This window comes from Loxodonta africana, chromosome 10 (assembly GCF_030014295.1).
Source record: "Loxodonta africana isolate mLoxAfr1 chromosome 10, mLoxAfr1.hap2, whole genome shotgun sequence".
Lineage (NCBI taxonomy): Eukaryota > Metazoa > Chordata > Mammalia > Proboscidea > Elephantidae > Loxodonta > Loxodonta africana.
Window position 1 is genome coordinate 119,071,547 of NC_087351.1, and position 15,079 is coordinate 119,086,625.

Sequence of the window (15,079 nt, forward strand, 5' to 3'; positions counted from 1 at the left end):
AGAGAACGCTGGTACAGTTTTACTGATACCAAAGTTGATTCTAAGGGAAAAAGCGTTAGTGATAGAGACATTTTATAATGTTGAATGATTCGGTTCTACTAGGAAGACACAATCCTGACCTGTATCCTCCTAATAACACAATTTCAAAAAATAATGCAAAAACCAACAAAATAAAAGGAAAAGCAGATAAATCCTCATTCATGGTGGGAGATTTTTATATTTTTCTTTCAGAACAAGCAGACAGGAATGTCGGTGATGACCGGACTGTCGCCTTTAACCAACTTGACCTAAGTGGCATTCACAGAGCACTCGGCCCACAAATGCGGATACGCACTCTCCTGAAGCGCAACGAGAACAGTCACCGAAACAGGCCGTGTGCTGAGCTGTGTGTCAAACCTCAACAAATCGGAAACTGCGGAAATCACTCGGCACACGTTCTCTGACCACCATGGAATTACGGCAGAAATCAGCGACGAAAAGATCATCAGAAAACACCCAACTGTTTTTAAAATAAGCAAGACACTTCTAAATGACTCATGTATCTGAGAATAAATAACAATGGGAATTAGAAAATATTTTGAACTGAATGATAGTAAAGATACGACACATCAAAACTTGTGAAATGCAGCTACAACCTAACCAGGTAAAAACGTGCAGTCTCAAGTGTATATATTGGAAAAAGACTAAAATCAAGAACTTAAGCATCTATCTTAAGAAGCCAGAAAATAGTAAAGAGAACAGAAGAAAAGAAATAATAAAAAGAAGAACCAATGAAATATAAAATACACTGTCTTAGGCTGGGTTCTCTAGAGAAGCAAAACCAGTGACATGTATACACAGAGAGAGAGAGAGAGAGGGAGGGATTTATCTCAAGTGACTGACTCACGTGGCTGGAGAGGCTGGCATGTCCCCGCTCACGGGTGAAGTGTCAGGCTGGAGGCCTCTCCTGATTCAAGAGCTGCATGGGCTGATGAACCCAAGATTAGCAGGTCAGACAGCAGGCTGCTGGTTCACAGGCTGCAGACGCTGATGAACCCCAAGATCAGCAGGGAAGATGACAGGCCGCTGGCTCAAGCCCCAAGAACTGGAGGTCAGATGATGACGAGCCAGATGCAGGATCCAGGGCAAGCAAAGACAGAGAGCCTTGGATGCAGGCCACCCCCCCAAGGAAACTCCCTGCAGTGCCATGAATTACTTACTAGGCCCCTACTAGCCACAGTCTTTGTAACTCCCACCAAACGGCTGTGTGGCCTATGCAAATGAGGTACACAGATCTCTAATGAAGGGATGGGTCAGTTCTGCCATCCTGCTAGGTTTAAAGGAAGACACTGAGAGAATGAGTAGGAGCTGTAACACGGAAGACAGAGAGGGAGAGCGGTAACACCAGAGACAGCAAGAAGCAGCAGCAGAGAAAAGGCAGCAGCAGAACCAGAAAACCGCAGGAGACTGATATGAGCCTTGCAGCCCACAGAGCAAAAAAGCTGAGTACCTTTGGACAGGAAGCTTGTTGGCAGAGCAGGGAGCCTATGGGCACTTGGCAGAGCTAGGTTTGCCGGCCCAAGGGCTGGAGCTGAGTGCCTTTGAGACAAGGCTTACTGGCAGAGTACGGTGCCTCTGGGTACTTATCAGCAGAGCTCAAAGAACTTTGTAACACTTGCCCAAGCAGGGCAGAGGCCGGGCTCAGAGGCTGAGGGGCCGAGGGCCAGAGAGAAGCCTGCCTCCGGACATGGCTGAGAACAGGTTGTCCTGTATCCTGAACATTTCTGAACCTGAGCTGTAACCTGCTACTTCCCCGTAATTGTGAGTATTGTCTGTGTGTTCTGTGTGGCCACTGCAATGAATTATCAGACTCAGCACAGAAGTAGAATGTGCTGTGGAAGGGACAGATGATGTCAAAATTGGTAAAAAAAAAAAAAAAAAGGCTGTCAAAAGGAAGTATGTCTGACCTCCACCTCATAGAAATCAACCTTGGGCTGTTGATCTTGATTCTCCTTCCCCCTTGTGAAGTTAGAGGAGGTCAGACCCCTCCGCCACGCCATCTTTATACCTCCCTTACAACTGCCTGGCTGATCACATCACAGAGGTGTTTATATCAGAAAACAGAGAACAACTAAGTCATTACAGAACTGGCAAATCACTGAGAATCGTGGCCTAGCCAAGTCGACACATAACCTGAACCATCACACACGTACCAGACAGATAATCAAAGCAAAAGTTTGGTTCTTTAAAGACTAATAAGAGTGTTGGTGAGAACGTGGAGAAGTGAGAGCTATCATACACTACTGGCAGGATGTAGAACGGTGCAGCCGCACTGTGAAGCAGTCAGAGTTGTGAAATCATCACCACAAGCAATTTTAGAATGTTTCATCCTCTCAGAAAGAAATCCCATACCCTTGACTCTGCTCTGGATACCCTGGTGGGTAGCGGTTAAGAGCTATGGCTGCTAACCAAAAGGTTGGCAGTTCGAATCCACCAGGTGCTCCCTGGAAACTCTATGGGGGCAGTTCTGCTCTGTCCCATAGGGTCGCTAGGAGTCGGGATCAACTCAGCGGCAACAGGTTTGGTTGGCTCTGCTCTCCTCCTCTTCCCAGGCCCCATCTAACAGTGGTGATGCTGCTCACCTCACGGAGTCAGGTTGGAGTGACCTCTCAACATTGCAAAGTCAACCAGGATGTTGTTTCAAGACACAGAAGAGCAAGGGAACAACTAACATAACGTTCAGGGGGTGGTGGCTGCTTCTGACACAGGGAGGGGCTGTGGCTTGGGAGCCACATGTTGGGTGAGGGGCTTCTGAGATGCTGGTCAGGTTTTAACTTCTCAGTCTAACTAAAGATAGAAGGGAAAGATTAGTCCAAAGGACTAATGGACCACATTTACCACAGCCTCTACCAGACTGAGTCCAGAACAAGATGGTACATGTGGCCCACCCTCCACTGTTCCACCCAAGATGGCTGGTTTAGAATGACAGTAAGTCTGCAAGGGCCTCAGAGATGACAGAATCTAAGCCACTAAATAGTAGATAAACTGAGGACAAGGAGGTCGGGTGCCCACGCAGTAATAAGGGACTGAACTGAGGCCACCTACTCAGCCTGTGTGTCACCCCACCCCATGTAATCTTGAGCGATCCCGGAAATAGCCATCATCTGTGGGCACCCCGATGGTGGCTCACAACATGCCTGAGCATCCCTGATCCCAGCACACCAGTCAGGCCTTAGTGCCATTCATGCAGTGCACCCCTCTCCCAGGACAACACTGCCTTCCCTACCCACATGTCAAGGCGTTCTGATTTTCAGCTAGGGCCACTCCACGGGATAAAGATGTGAGTCTGTTCCCGTAAAGATTACAGCTCTAGAAGCCCTATGAGGCAGTTCTACTGTGTCCTATAGGGTCACAATGACTTCTAATCAACTTGATGGCAACGAGTTTGGTTTTGTCTTTTTTTAAATTACTTCTCAGAGATCAGGTGGCTTTATTTCCAACCTCTCCCTCTCCTTTCCTTTCTCAATTTCCTTTCTTTCGATGCAGGCAGGGCAGGGGCATGGAGGGACGTAACTGAAGCACAAGTACCCATACCTCAAATCTGCACCATCCTAGGACAGTGCACAACACTGGGGAAGCCAGCACAGCTTCTCCAAGGCATGGTCATGACAGCTCCATAGACACATCCAAACTCCCTGAGGGACCGAATTGCTGGGCTGAGGGCTGTGGGACCATGGCCTCAGACAACATCTAGCTCGACTGGCGTAACGCAGTTTACAAAGAAAATATTCTACATTCTACTTTGGTGAGTAGTGTCTGGGGTCTTAAAAGCCTGTGAGCAGCAATCTAGGATACTCCACTGGTTTCACCCCTTCAGGAGAAAGGAAGAATGAAGAAAACTAAAGATACAAGGGAAAGATTAGTCCAAAGGACTAATGGACCACAACTACCACAGCCTCCACCAGACTGCGTCCAGAACAACGAGATGGTACCCTGGCTACCACCACTGACTGCTCTGGCGGCGATCACAATAGAGGGTCCCAGACAGAGCTGGAGAAAAATACAGAACAAAATTCTTACTCAAAAAGAAAGACCCAACTTACCAGCCTGACAGAGACCGGAGAAGCCCGAGTGTATGGCCCCTGGACATCCACGAGGTCACTCCTGGGGTTCACCCTTCAGCCAAAGACTGAACAGGCCCATGGAACAAAACAAGACTAAAGGGGCACACCAGCTCTGGGGCAGGGACTGGAAGGCAGGAGGGAACAGGAAAGCTGGTAAGAGGGAACCCAGCGTTGAGAAGGGAGAGTGTTGACATGTTGTGGGGTTGTTAACCAATGTCATACGACAATGTGTGTACTAACTCTTTGATGAGAAACTAATTTGTTCTGTAAGCCTTCACCTAAAGTACAATTAAAAAAAAAAAAACTGACCCCCTTCCCTCATCACCCACACAGTAGCCATGACATCAGAACCCTCAGAGGTGCTGAGGGCCCAGGTAGTTACAGCCACCTGAGAGCATGATGCCATCTCCAAACGAGAGGACAGAACCAAACAACAGGAAGATGTGTAAGATAAGCACCCATGTCCAGGCGAGCTCCAGAGTGGGAAGAAAATGGGGGGCAGGAGCTTTGAGGGCAGATGGAGCACTTGTCCATCCTCCCCAAGGGCTGTGTAAAGAGATCGGTGTTTGAGAGCTCCCCAATTTCTCAGCGCCACCCAGGGCCCCTCAGGTTCAGAAAGCCCTGAGCTTGAGTTATCCCTTTACAATCAATGTAAACACCAAGAAATACTAACTGCTGAGTCACAACAACTGAGGGAGGCCAACTGATACCCAAACGGGCGCTGGCGCCACCCAAGGAAAGGATACGTGGTGTGCCCTCTGTCCGGCAGACCAGGTAGAGGCAGGCGGCAATCACGTGGGCCATCTTCCGCCCCCGTGTCAGGTGCTTGCTCACAGCCATCTTGAAGAAGTTGAAGGCCGTGTCCAGGCAATGCTGGTTCAGTTGCAGCTGATTCCCCAGGTGGTGGATCTGCCTCTTCCCTGGACATGGAAACACAACAGCACGCTCAAAGAGGTGAAGGAAACCAGGGACAGAGAACTAAAGGAAATCAGGATAATGATGCCTGAACAAGTGGGAAGTATCAATGAAGACACAGAAATTATAAAAAGAAACCAAACAGCCCCCCTTGCCACGAAGCCAGAAGAACTAGGTGGTGCCTGGCTACCATTACTGAACATTCTAATCAAAGATTCTACACAAGAATCCCGATCAAAAGGGGAACAATGCAGAGCAGCATTTCAAATTCTCGTGGACCCCAGACTTTGTGGAGACGTAGAGGCTGGATGAACCTCTGAAACTTCTGCCCTGAGATAATCTTTAAACCTTACACCAGAAATATTCCTTGAAGTTAATAGTTTAGCTTAACTAGTAAAGAATGTCTGCCTTGAGCACTGAGCTTTTAAGATCTATCTGTATGGGATCAAATTGACAACAGCAACTTGAAGGATTAGATAGGAAACTTAGGGGCAGGTGAATTTATGTTAATGGGGGAGGAACAACTCACAAAAGGAAGGTAAGAAGGGTCACACAACTCAAAGACTGTAACCAGCGTCAGTGAATTCCACATGAAGAAATTGCTGAACCGCTGTATTTTTGCTGTGTATATTCTCAACGACAATAACAAAATTAAAATAAATTATTTAAAAAAGAAAGAAAGAAGCCAAGCAGAAATTCTAGAGCAGCAAGGTACAACAGCTGAAATTAAAAAAAAAAAAATCACCGGAGATGTTCAACAGCATATTGGCACATGCAGAAGAAAGAAGAATCAGCAAACTTGAAGACAGGGCAACTGAAATAACTCAGACTGAGGAGCAAAAAGAAAAAGGGATGAGAAAAGATGAATGAAGCCTAAAGGCCTACGGGATGCCATCAAGTGGGCCAGTATAACCATTATGGGAGTCCCAGAAGAAGAGAGACAAAGAGGCAAAATGATATTTGAAGAGTAATAACTGAGAACCTGACAAATTTGACAAAATACATGAATCCACAACCCAAGAATCACAAGGAATACCAAGCAGGATAAACTCCTAGAGACCCCTACCAAAACATTATAACCAAACTGTCAAAAACCAAAGACAAAGAGAGAATCTTGAAAGAAGCAACAGAGAAGCAACTCGTCATATAAGAGCTCCTCGACAAGATTAACAACTGATTTCTCATCAGAAACCAGAGGCCAGAATACAGTGGAATGATATATTTAAAATGCTGAAACAACAAAATTGTCAACCAAGAATTCTATATCAAGAGCACATGGAACAATCTCCAAAATAAACCATATGCTAGGGCATAAAACAATTCTTAATAAACCTAAAAAGACAGAAATTATACAAAGTATGTTCTCAAACCACAAGCTAGAATTCAATAACAAAAGGAAAACTGGAAAACTCAAATACATGGAAATTAAACAACACATTCAAACAATTAGTGGGTCAAGGAAAAAAATCACTAGAGAAATTAGAAAGTACTTTGAGACTAAAAAAAATTAAAACACAATACACAAAAACTTATGGGATACAGTGAAAGCACTACTCAGAGGGAAATTTATAATTGTTAATGCCTACATTAAAAAAGATCTCAAATCAACAACCCATTTGTACACTTCAAGGAACTAGAAAAAGAAGACCAAACTAAACCCAAAGCTAGCAGAAGAAGGAAAACAATAAAGATTAGAACAGACATAAACAAAATAGAGAATAGTAAAACAATACAAGAAATCACAGAAAGTGAAAAAAACTTCTTTGAAAAATCAACAAAATTGACAAAACTTTAGCTATACTGACCAAGAAAAAAAGACAGAGGACTCAAACTAGTAAAGTGCGGAATGAAAGAGAGAACATGACTACCGACCTTACAGAAATAAAAAATATTTATAAGAAAATGCTATGAACAATTGTAGATAACAAATTAGACAACCTAGATGAAATGGACCAATTCCTTAAAAGGAAAAAGTCCAAAACTAACTCAAAAAGAAATAGAAAATTTGAGTAAACCTATAAAAAATAAACAGATTGAATCAGTAATGAAAACACTACCTACAAAGAAAAGTCTAGGTCTAGATGACCACACTGGTGTATTCTAGTAAATGTTTAAAGAAGAATTAATGCCAATTCTTCACAAACTCCTCCCAAAAAAGAGAAGAACTGAGAAAATCAAACCAAACCTGTTGCCATCAAGTCAATTCCAACTCATGTTACTAGGTGCCCTCGAGTTGGTTCCAACTCATAGCGACCCCGTGCACAACAGAGCGAAACACTGCCCGGTCCTGCGCCATCTTTACAGTCATTGTTATGCTTGAGGCTCATTGTTGCACCCACTGTGTCAATCCACCTCGTTGAGGGTCTTCCTCTTTTCCGCTGACCCTGTACTCCGCCAAGTGTGATGTCCTTCTCCAGGGGCTGATCCCTCCTGACAACATGTCCCAAGTATGTAAGGCACAGTCTCGCCATCCTTGCCTCTAAGGAGCGTTCTGGCTGTACTTCTTCTAAAAGATTTTTTTCTTCTTCTGGCAGTCCATGGTACATTCAATACTCTTTGCCAACACCATAATTCAATGGTGTCAATTCTTCCGTCTTCCTTATTCACCGTCCAGCTTTCATATGCATATGATGCGATTGAAAACACTATGGCTTGGGTCAGGCATACCTTAGTCCTTAAAGTGACATCTTTGCTTTTTAACATTTTAAAGAGATTTTTTGCAGCAGATTTGCCCAATGCAATGCATCACTTAATTTCTTCACTGCTGCTTCCATGGGTGTTGATTGTGGATTCAAGTAAAAAGAAATTCTTTACAACTTCAATCTTTTCTCGGTTTAGTCTTGATGCTGCTTCTTGGTCCAGTTGTGAGGATTTTTGTTTTCTTTATGTTGAAGTGTAATCCATACTGAAGGCTGTGGTCTTTCATCTTCATTAGTAACTGCTTCAAGTCCTCTTCACTTTCAGCAAGCAAGGCTGTGTCATCTGCATAATGCAGGCTATTAATGAGTCTCTCCAATCCTGATTCCTTGTTCTTCATATAGCCCAGCTTCTCAGATTATTTGCTCAGCATTCAGACTGAATAAATATGGTGAAAGGATATCACCCTGATACACACCGTTCTGGACTTTAAACCATGTAGTATCCCCTAGGTCTCTTCGAAAGACTGTCTCTTGGTCTAAGTACAGGTTCCTTGTGAGCACAATTTAGCGTTCCAGAATTCCCATTCTTTGCAGTGTTAGTGTAGAAACGGCTTGGGAGTAATGTCTGACCTCCTCTAACTTCACAAGAGGGGAGGAAAATCAAGATCAACAGCCGAGGCTGATTGCTATGATGCAGGGGTTAGACGCGCCTCCTCTCTGCGCCATCTCTATCAATTCTGACACCAACCATTCCTCCTGCAGCACTCTCTACTGGGTTCGATAATTCATTGCAATAGCCACACAAAACTCACTAACCGTATTCACAATTATGGGGTTTACCAGAGAAGTAACAATTACAACTCCGGCTCAGGAACACTCAAGATTTACTTCTTCCATCAGGACAGCCTCTCCAGCTGTGCTCGCAAGGCACACCTCTCCCTGGCCCTCGGCCTCTGCCCAAAGGCACTCAGCTTTCTCTCTCTGTGGGCTGGGAAGCCTGCAGAGCTGTCTCCTGCTGCTGGGTCTCTCCTGTCACCACTTCTCATCATCTTCAGGGTTACAGCTTCCAGGAGCTTCTCAGCAGAGGGATCCCGGCTTCAAATGACAGGCTCTCCACTCCAGGCTGTTTTTCCTTGGTGGTGGTAAGATGCTTCTCTCTGCTTTGGAATTGGCTCTCTTTTAAGGTAAAACTGACCAATCCCCTTGGTGGGCCGCAATTACCCAATCACCCAGTCACCTGAGTGGCAGTTACAAGACCATGGCTAGACAGCCACACAAAAAGTCATTAATCGCACAGCAGTTAGCTGTAATTTGTTATGATCCACACAGTCAGATTCCTTTGCAAAGTCAATAAAACAGAGGCAAATATCTTTCTGGTTATTTGCTGCTTTTAGCTATGATTCACCTGACATCAGTAACGATACCACTTGTTTTGTTCCACGTCCTCTGCTGAATCTGGCCTGCATTCCTGGCAGTTCCCTGACGATATACTGCTGCAGCTGCTTTTGAATGATCTTCAGCAAAATTTTACTTGTGTACGATATTAATGATACTGTTCAATAATTTCCGCATTGGATCACCTCTCTTTGGAATGAGTATAAACATGGACTTCTTCCAGTCGGTTGACCACGTAGCTGTCTTCCAAATTTCTTGACATTGACAAGTGAGTGCTTCCAGTGCTGCATCCATTTGTTGAAACATCTTAATTGGTATTCCATTCCATCAATTCCGGGAACTTTGTTTTTTGCCAATGCCTTCAGTGCAGCTTGGACCTCTTCCTTCAGTACCACTGGTTCTTGACTATATGCGAACTCCTGAAATGGTTGAACGTTGACCAATTCCTTCTGGTACGGTGACTCTATATATCCCCTCTACCTTCTTTTGATGCTTCCTACATCATTTAATACTTTACCCATACCAAAACCAAACCAAACCCATCACCATCGAGTCCGTTCCGACTCACGGTGACCCTACAGGACAGAGCAGAACTGCCCCACAGGGTTTCCAAGGAGCGGCTGGTAGATTCGAACTGCCGACACTTTGGTTAGCAGCCGTATATTTAACCACTGCGCCAACAGGGCTCCATCTTGCCCATAGAATCCTTCGATGTTGCAACTCGAAGCTTCAATTTTTTTTTTCAGCTTGAGAAATGCCAAGCATGTTCTTTCCTTTTGGTTTTCTATCTCCAGGTCTTTGCACATCTCATTATAAAACTTTACTTTGTCTTCTCAAGCTGCCTTTGAAATCTGTTCAGCTCTCTTACTTCATCATTTCTTCTGTTTGCTTTAGCTACTCCATGTTCAAGAGCAAGTTTTAGAGTCTCTTCTGACATCCATTTTGGTCTTTTCTTTTTTTCTAGTTTCTTTAATGACCTCTTGCTTTCTTTATATATGATGTCCTTGATGTCATTCCACAACTCATCTGGTCTTCATTCATTAGTGTTCAACACATTCAATCTATTCTTGAGATGGTCTCTAAATTCAGGTGGGATATACTCAAGGTCATAATTTGGCTCTTGTGAACCTGCTCTAATTTTCTTCAGCTTCAACTTGAACTTGCATATGAGCCATTGATGGTCTGTTCTGCGGTCGACCCCTGGTCTTGTTCTGACTGATGATGTTGAGCTTTTCCATCATCTCATAGTGACCCTATAATTCCTAACTCATTGTATGAGTCCAGTATTATCCTGATACTAAAACCAGACATAAACTTTACAAGAAAAAAATACTACAAACCAATATCTCTTAAGAATATGGACATAAAAAAATGCTCAGCAATATTCTGGCAAGGTGAACCTAGCAGTATATAAAAAGGGTTATACTTCATAACCAAGTCTGGTTTCCTTCAATTAATGCAACACATCACATCAACAGAACTAGTAACAAAAACCACACGGTCATCTCTGTAGACGCACGAAAGGCATTCGACAAAACTGAACGTGATAAAAACACTCAACCAACTAGGAACAGAAGCAAACATCCTCGACAGGACAAAGGGCAGCTATAAAAAACCCACAGCTGACATCATAGTTCATGATGAAAGACTGAATTTTTTCCCTAAGATCAGGAACAAGACAAGGATGACCACTCTCCCCATTCCTATTCCTCGCTGTACTGGAGAGGTCTAAGTCAGGGCCATTACACGAGAAAATAAAATAAAAGGTATATAGAAATGAGTTAACCTACCAGTCCTGACTGCTACCCTTAGAAAGACTTGATTACTAGGCTGACCTTTGGCGGGCACCTGGGAACTTAGGTTTTGGGAGGCTCTCCACCATTGCCAGAGCTGGCAGGAGTGGCACACTCTGCCTAAACGTTTATATAAATAGCATGGTTTACATGGAGCACCTGCTCTCTGGGAGTCAGGAATTTGGTACGTGCTAGCTACGTGTCTGTCAGTTTTTCATACTGTGGGGACTTGTGTGTTCCTGTGATGCTGGAAGCTATGCCACCAGTATTCAGATACCAGCAGGATCACCCATGGAGGACAGGTTTCAGCTGAGATTCCAGACTAAGACAGACTAGGAAGAAGGACCCAGCAGTCTACTTCTGAAAAGCATTAGCCAGTGAAAACCTTATGAATAGCAGCAGAACATTGTCTGATATAGTGCTGGAAGATGAGCCCCCCAGGTTGGAAGGCACTCAAAACATGACTGGGGAAGAGCTGCCTCCTCAAAGTAGAGTCAACCTTAATGATGTGGATGGAGTAAAGCTTTCAGGACCTTCATTCGCTGATGAGGCATGACTCAAAATAAGAAGAAACAGCTGCAAACATCCATTAATAATCGGAAACTGGAATGTACAAAGTATGAATCTAGGAAAATTGGAAATCGTCAAAAATGAAATGGAACACGTAAACATCAATATCTTAGGCATTAGTGAGCTGAAATGGACTGTTACTGGCCGTTTTGATTCGGACGATCATATAGTCTACAACGCTGGGAATGACAACTCGACGGGGAATGGTGTTGCATTCATCATCAAAAAGAACATTTCAAGATCTACCCCGAAGTACAACGCTGTCAGTGATAGGATAATATCCATACGCCTACAAGGAAGACCAGTTAATACGAGTATTATTCAAATTCACGCACCAACGACTAGGGCCAAAGATGAAAAAATAGAAGATTTTTATCAGCTGCTGCAGTCTGAAATTGATTGAACATGCAGTCAAGATGTATTGATAATTACTGGCGATTGGAATGTGAAAGCTGGAAACAAAGAAGGATCAGTAGTTGGGAACTATGGCCTTGGTGACAGAAACAATGCTGGAGATCAAATGACAGAATTTTGCAAGACCAATGACTTCATCGCAAATACTTTCTTTCACAACATAAACGGCGACTATACACATGGACCTCGCCAGATGGAACACACAGAAATCAAATTGACTATATCTGTGGAACGAGACACTGGAAAAGCTCAATATCATCAGTCAGAACAAGACCAGAGGCCGACTGTGGAACAGACCATCAATTGCTCATATGCAAGTTCAAGCTGAAACTGAAGAAAATCAGAGCAAGTCCACAAGAGCCAAAATATGAACTTCAGTACATCCCACCTGAATTTAGAGACCATCTGAAGAAGGGACTTGACGCATTGAACACTAGTGACCGAAGACCATATGAGTTGTGGAATGACATCAAGGACATCATACACGAAGAAAGCAAGAGGTCACTGAAAAGACAGGAAAGAAAGAAAAGACCAAGATGGATGTCAGAGGAGACTCTGAAGCTTGCTCTTGAGTGTTGAGCAGCTAAAGCAAAAGGAAGAATTGATGAAGTAAAAGAACTGAACAGAAGATTTCAAAGGGCCTCTCGAGAAGACAAAGTAAAGTATTATAATGACATGTGCAAAGAGCTGGAGATGGAAAACCAAAAGGGAAGAACACGCTCGGCGTTTCTCAAGCTGAAAGAACTGAAGGAAAAATTCAAGCCTCGAGTTGCAATAGTGAAGGATTCCATGGGGAAAATACTAAACGACGCAGGAAGCACCAAAAGAAGATGGAAGGAATACACAGAGTCATTATACCAAATAGAATTAGTGGATACTCAACCATTTCAAGAGGTGGCATATGATCAGGAACCGATGGTACTGAACGAAGAAGTCCAAGCTGCTCTGAAGGCACTGGCAAAAAACAAGGCTCCAGGAATCGATGGAATATCAATTGAGATGTTTCAACAAACAGATGCAGCTCTGGAGGTGCTCACTCGTCTATGCCAAGAAATATGGAAGACAGCTTCCTGGCCAACTGACTGGGAGAGATCCATATTTAAGCCTATTCCCAAGAAAGGTGATCCAACCAAATGTGGAAATTATAGAACAATATGATTAATATCAGATGCAAGCAAAATTCTGCTGAAGATCATTCAAAAACAGCTGCAGCAGTATATTGACAGGGAACTGCCAGAAATTCAGGCCAGTTTCAGAAGAGGACATGGAACCAGGGATATCATTGCTGATGTCAGATAGATCCTGGCTGAAAGCAGAGAATACCAGAAGGATGTATACCTGTGTTTTACTGATTATGCAAAGGCATTCGACTTTGTGGATCATAACTAACTATGGATAACACTGAGAAGAATGGGAATTCCAGAACACAATTGTGTTCACGAGGAACCTTTACATAAATCAAGAGCCAGTTGTTCGGACAGAACAAGGGGATACTGATTGGTTTAAAGTCAGGAAAGGTGTGTGTCAGGATTGTATTCTTTCACCATACCTATTCAATCTGTATGCTGAACAAATAATCTGAGAAGCTGGACTACATGAAGAAGAACGGGGCATCAGGATTGGAGGAAGACTTATTAACAACCTGCATTACGCAGATGTTACAACCTTGCTTGCTGAAAGTGAAGAGGACTTGAAGCACTTACTAATGAAGATTAAAGACCACAGCCTTCAGTATGGATTGCACCTCAACATAAAGAAAACAAAAATGCTCAGAACTGGACCAATGAGCAACATCATGATAAACAGAGAAAAGACTGAAGTTGTCAAGGATTTCATTTTACTTGGATCCACAATCAACGGCCATGGAAGCAGCAGTTAAGAAATCAAAAGACGCGTTGCATTGGGCAAATCTGCTGCAAAGGACCTCTTCAAAGTGTTGAAGAGCAAAGATGTCACCTTGAAGACTAAGGTGTGCCTGACCCGTGCCATGGTATTTTCAATCACATCATATGCATGTGAAAGCTGGATAATGAATATGGAAGACCGAAGAAGAATTGATGCCTTTGAATTGTGGTGTTGGCAAAGAATATTCAATATACCATGGACTGCCAAAAGAATGAACAACTCTGTCTTGGGGGAAGTGCGGCCAGAATGCTCCTTAGAGGCAAGGATGGCGAGACTGCGTCTTACATACTTTTGGACATGTTGTCAGGAGGGATGAATCCCTGGAGAAGGACATCATGGTTGGCAGAATACAGGGTCAGCGGAAAAGAGGAAGGCCGTCAACAAGGTGGATTGACACAGTGGTTGCAACAATGAGCTCAAGCATAACAACGATTGTAAGGACGGCTCAGAATCGGGCAGTGTTTCGTTCTGTTGTGCATAGGGTCGCTATGAGTCGGAACTGACTCAATGGCACCTAACAACAACAACAGGTAGAGGCTGTCTACATGACCAGCCCCCAATAAAAGTCCTAGGCACTGAGTCTCTAATGAGCTTCCCTGGTTGCCAGCCTTTCACATGTGTTGTCACAACTTGTTGCTAGGGGAAATAAGCATGTCCTGTGTTACTCCACTGGGAGAGGACCGTTAGAAGTTCATGCCTGGTTCCTCTGGACTTCGCTCCATGCACCTTTTCCCTTTGCTAATTTTGCTCTGTATTCTTTCACTGTAGTAAATCGTTAGCTGTGAAATGACTATATGCTGAGTCCTCTGAGTTCTCCTAGTGGATCATTAATCTCAGGGGTGGTCTTGGGGTTCTGGATACAAAAGGAATCCAGGGTAGACAAGAAAGTAAAACTATTTCTGTTTGCAGATGATATGATCTTGTCTATAGAAAATCCCAAGGAATCCACTAAAAAACTGTTAAGACTAATAAATGAGTTCAGTAAAGTTGAAGAATTCAAAATCAATATAAAAAAGGTCAATTGCATTTTTATACACTAGCAGTGAAGGATCAGAAAAAGAAATTAACAAAACAATTCCATTCACAATAGCATCAAAAGAAAATAATTACATAAAAGTTACACTCTAAACACTACAAAACATTGCTCAAAGAAATTAAAGACCCAAATAAATGGAAAGACATTCCATGTTCATGGATCTGAAGACTTAATATTGTTAAAATGATAATTCTTCCCAAATTGATCTACTGATTTGATGCAATTCCTGTCAAAACCCCAGCTGACTTCTTTGCAAAAACTGACCAGCTGATCCAAAAACACATGTGGAAACTCAAGGTACTCAGAATA

The 15,079-nt window shown here is 43.4% G+C and overlaps 1 protein-coding gene across 7 annotated transcripts in view; it reads right to left on the reverse strand.

The window, feature by feature from the left end:
• The window catches only part of BRF1 (BRF1 RNA polymerase III transcription initiation factor subunit), an 86,035-nt gene that overhangs the window by 60,300 nt on the left and 10,656 nt on the right, over nt 1–15,079 (reverse strand). For 4 of the 7 annotated variants that reach the window (XM_064293092.1, XM_064293089.1, XM_064293091.1 and 1 more), the window contains exon 3: nt 4,850–5,023. The exons of 1 other annotated variant lie outside the window; for it this stretch is intronic. In XM_064293092.1, the coding sequence (XP_064149162.1) occupies nt 4,850–5,023 (174 nt within the window). Of the gene's footprint in view, nt 1–4,849; nt 5,024–10,995; nt 11,008–15,079 lie in introns of those variants that run through there. 2 more of the 7 variants (XM_064293096.1, XM_064293094.1) reach the window with 2 other exon arrangements.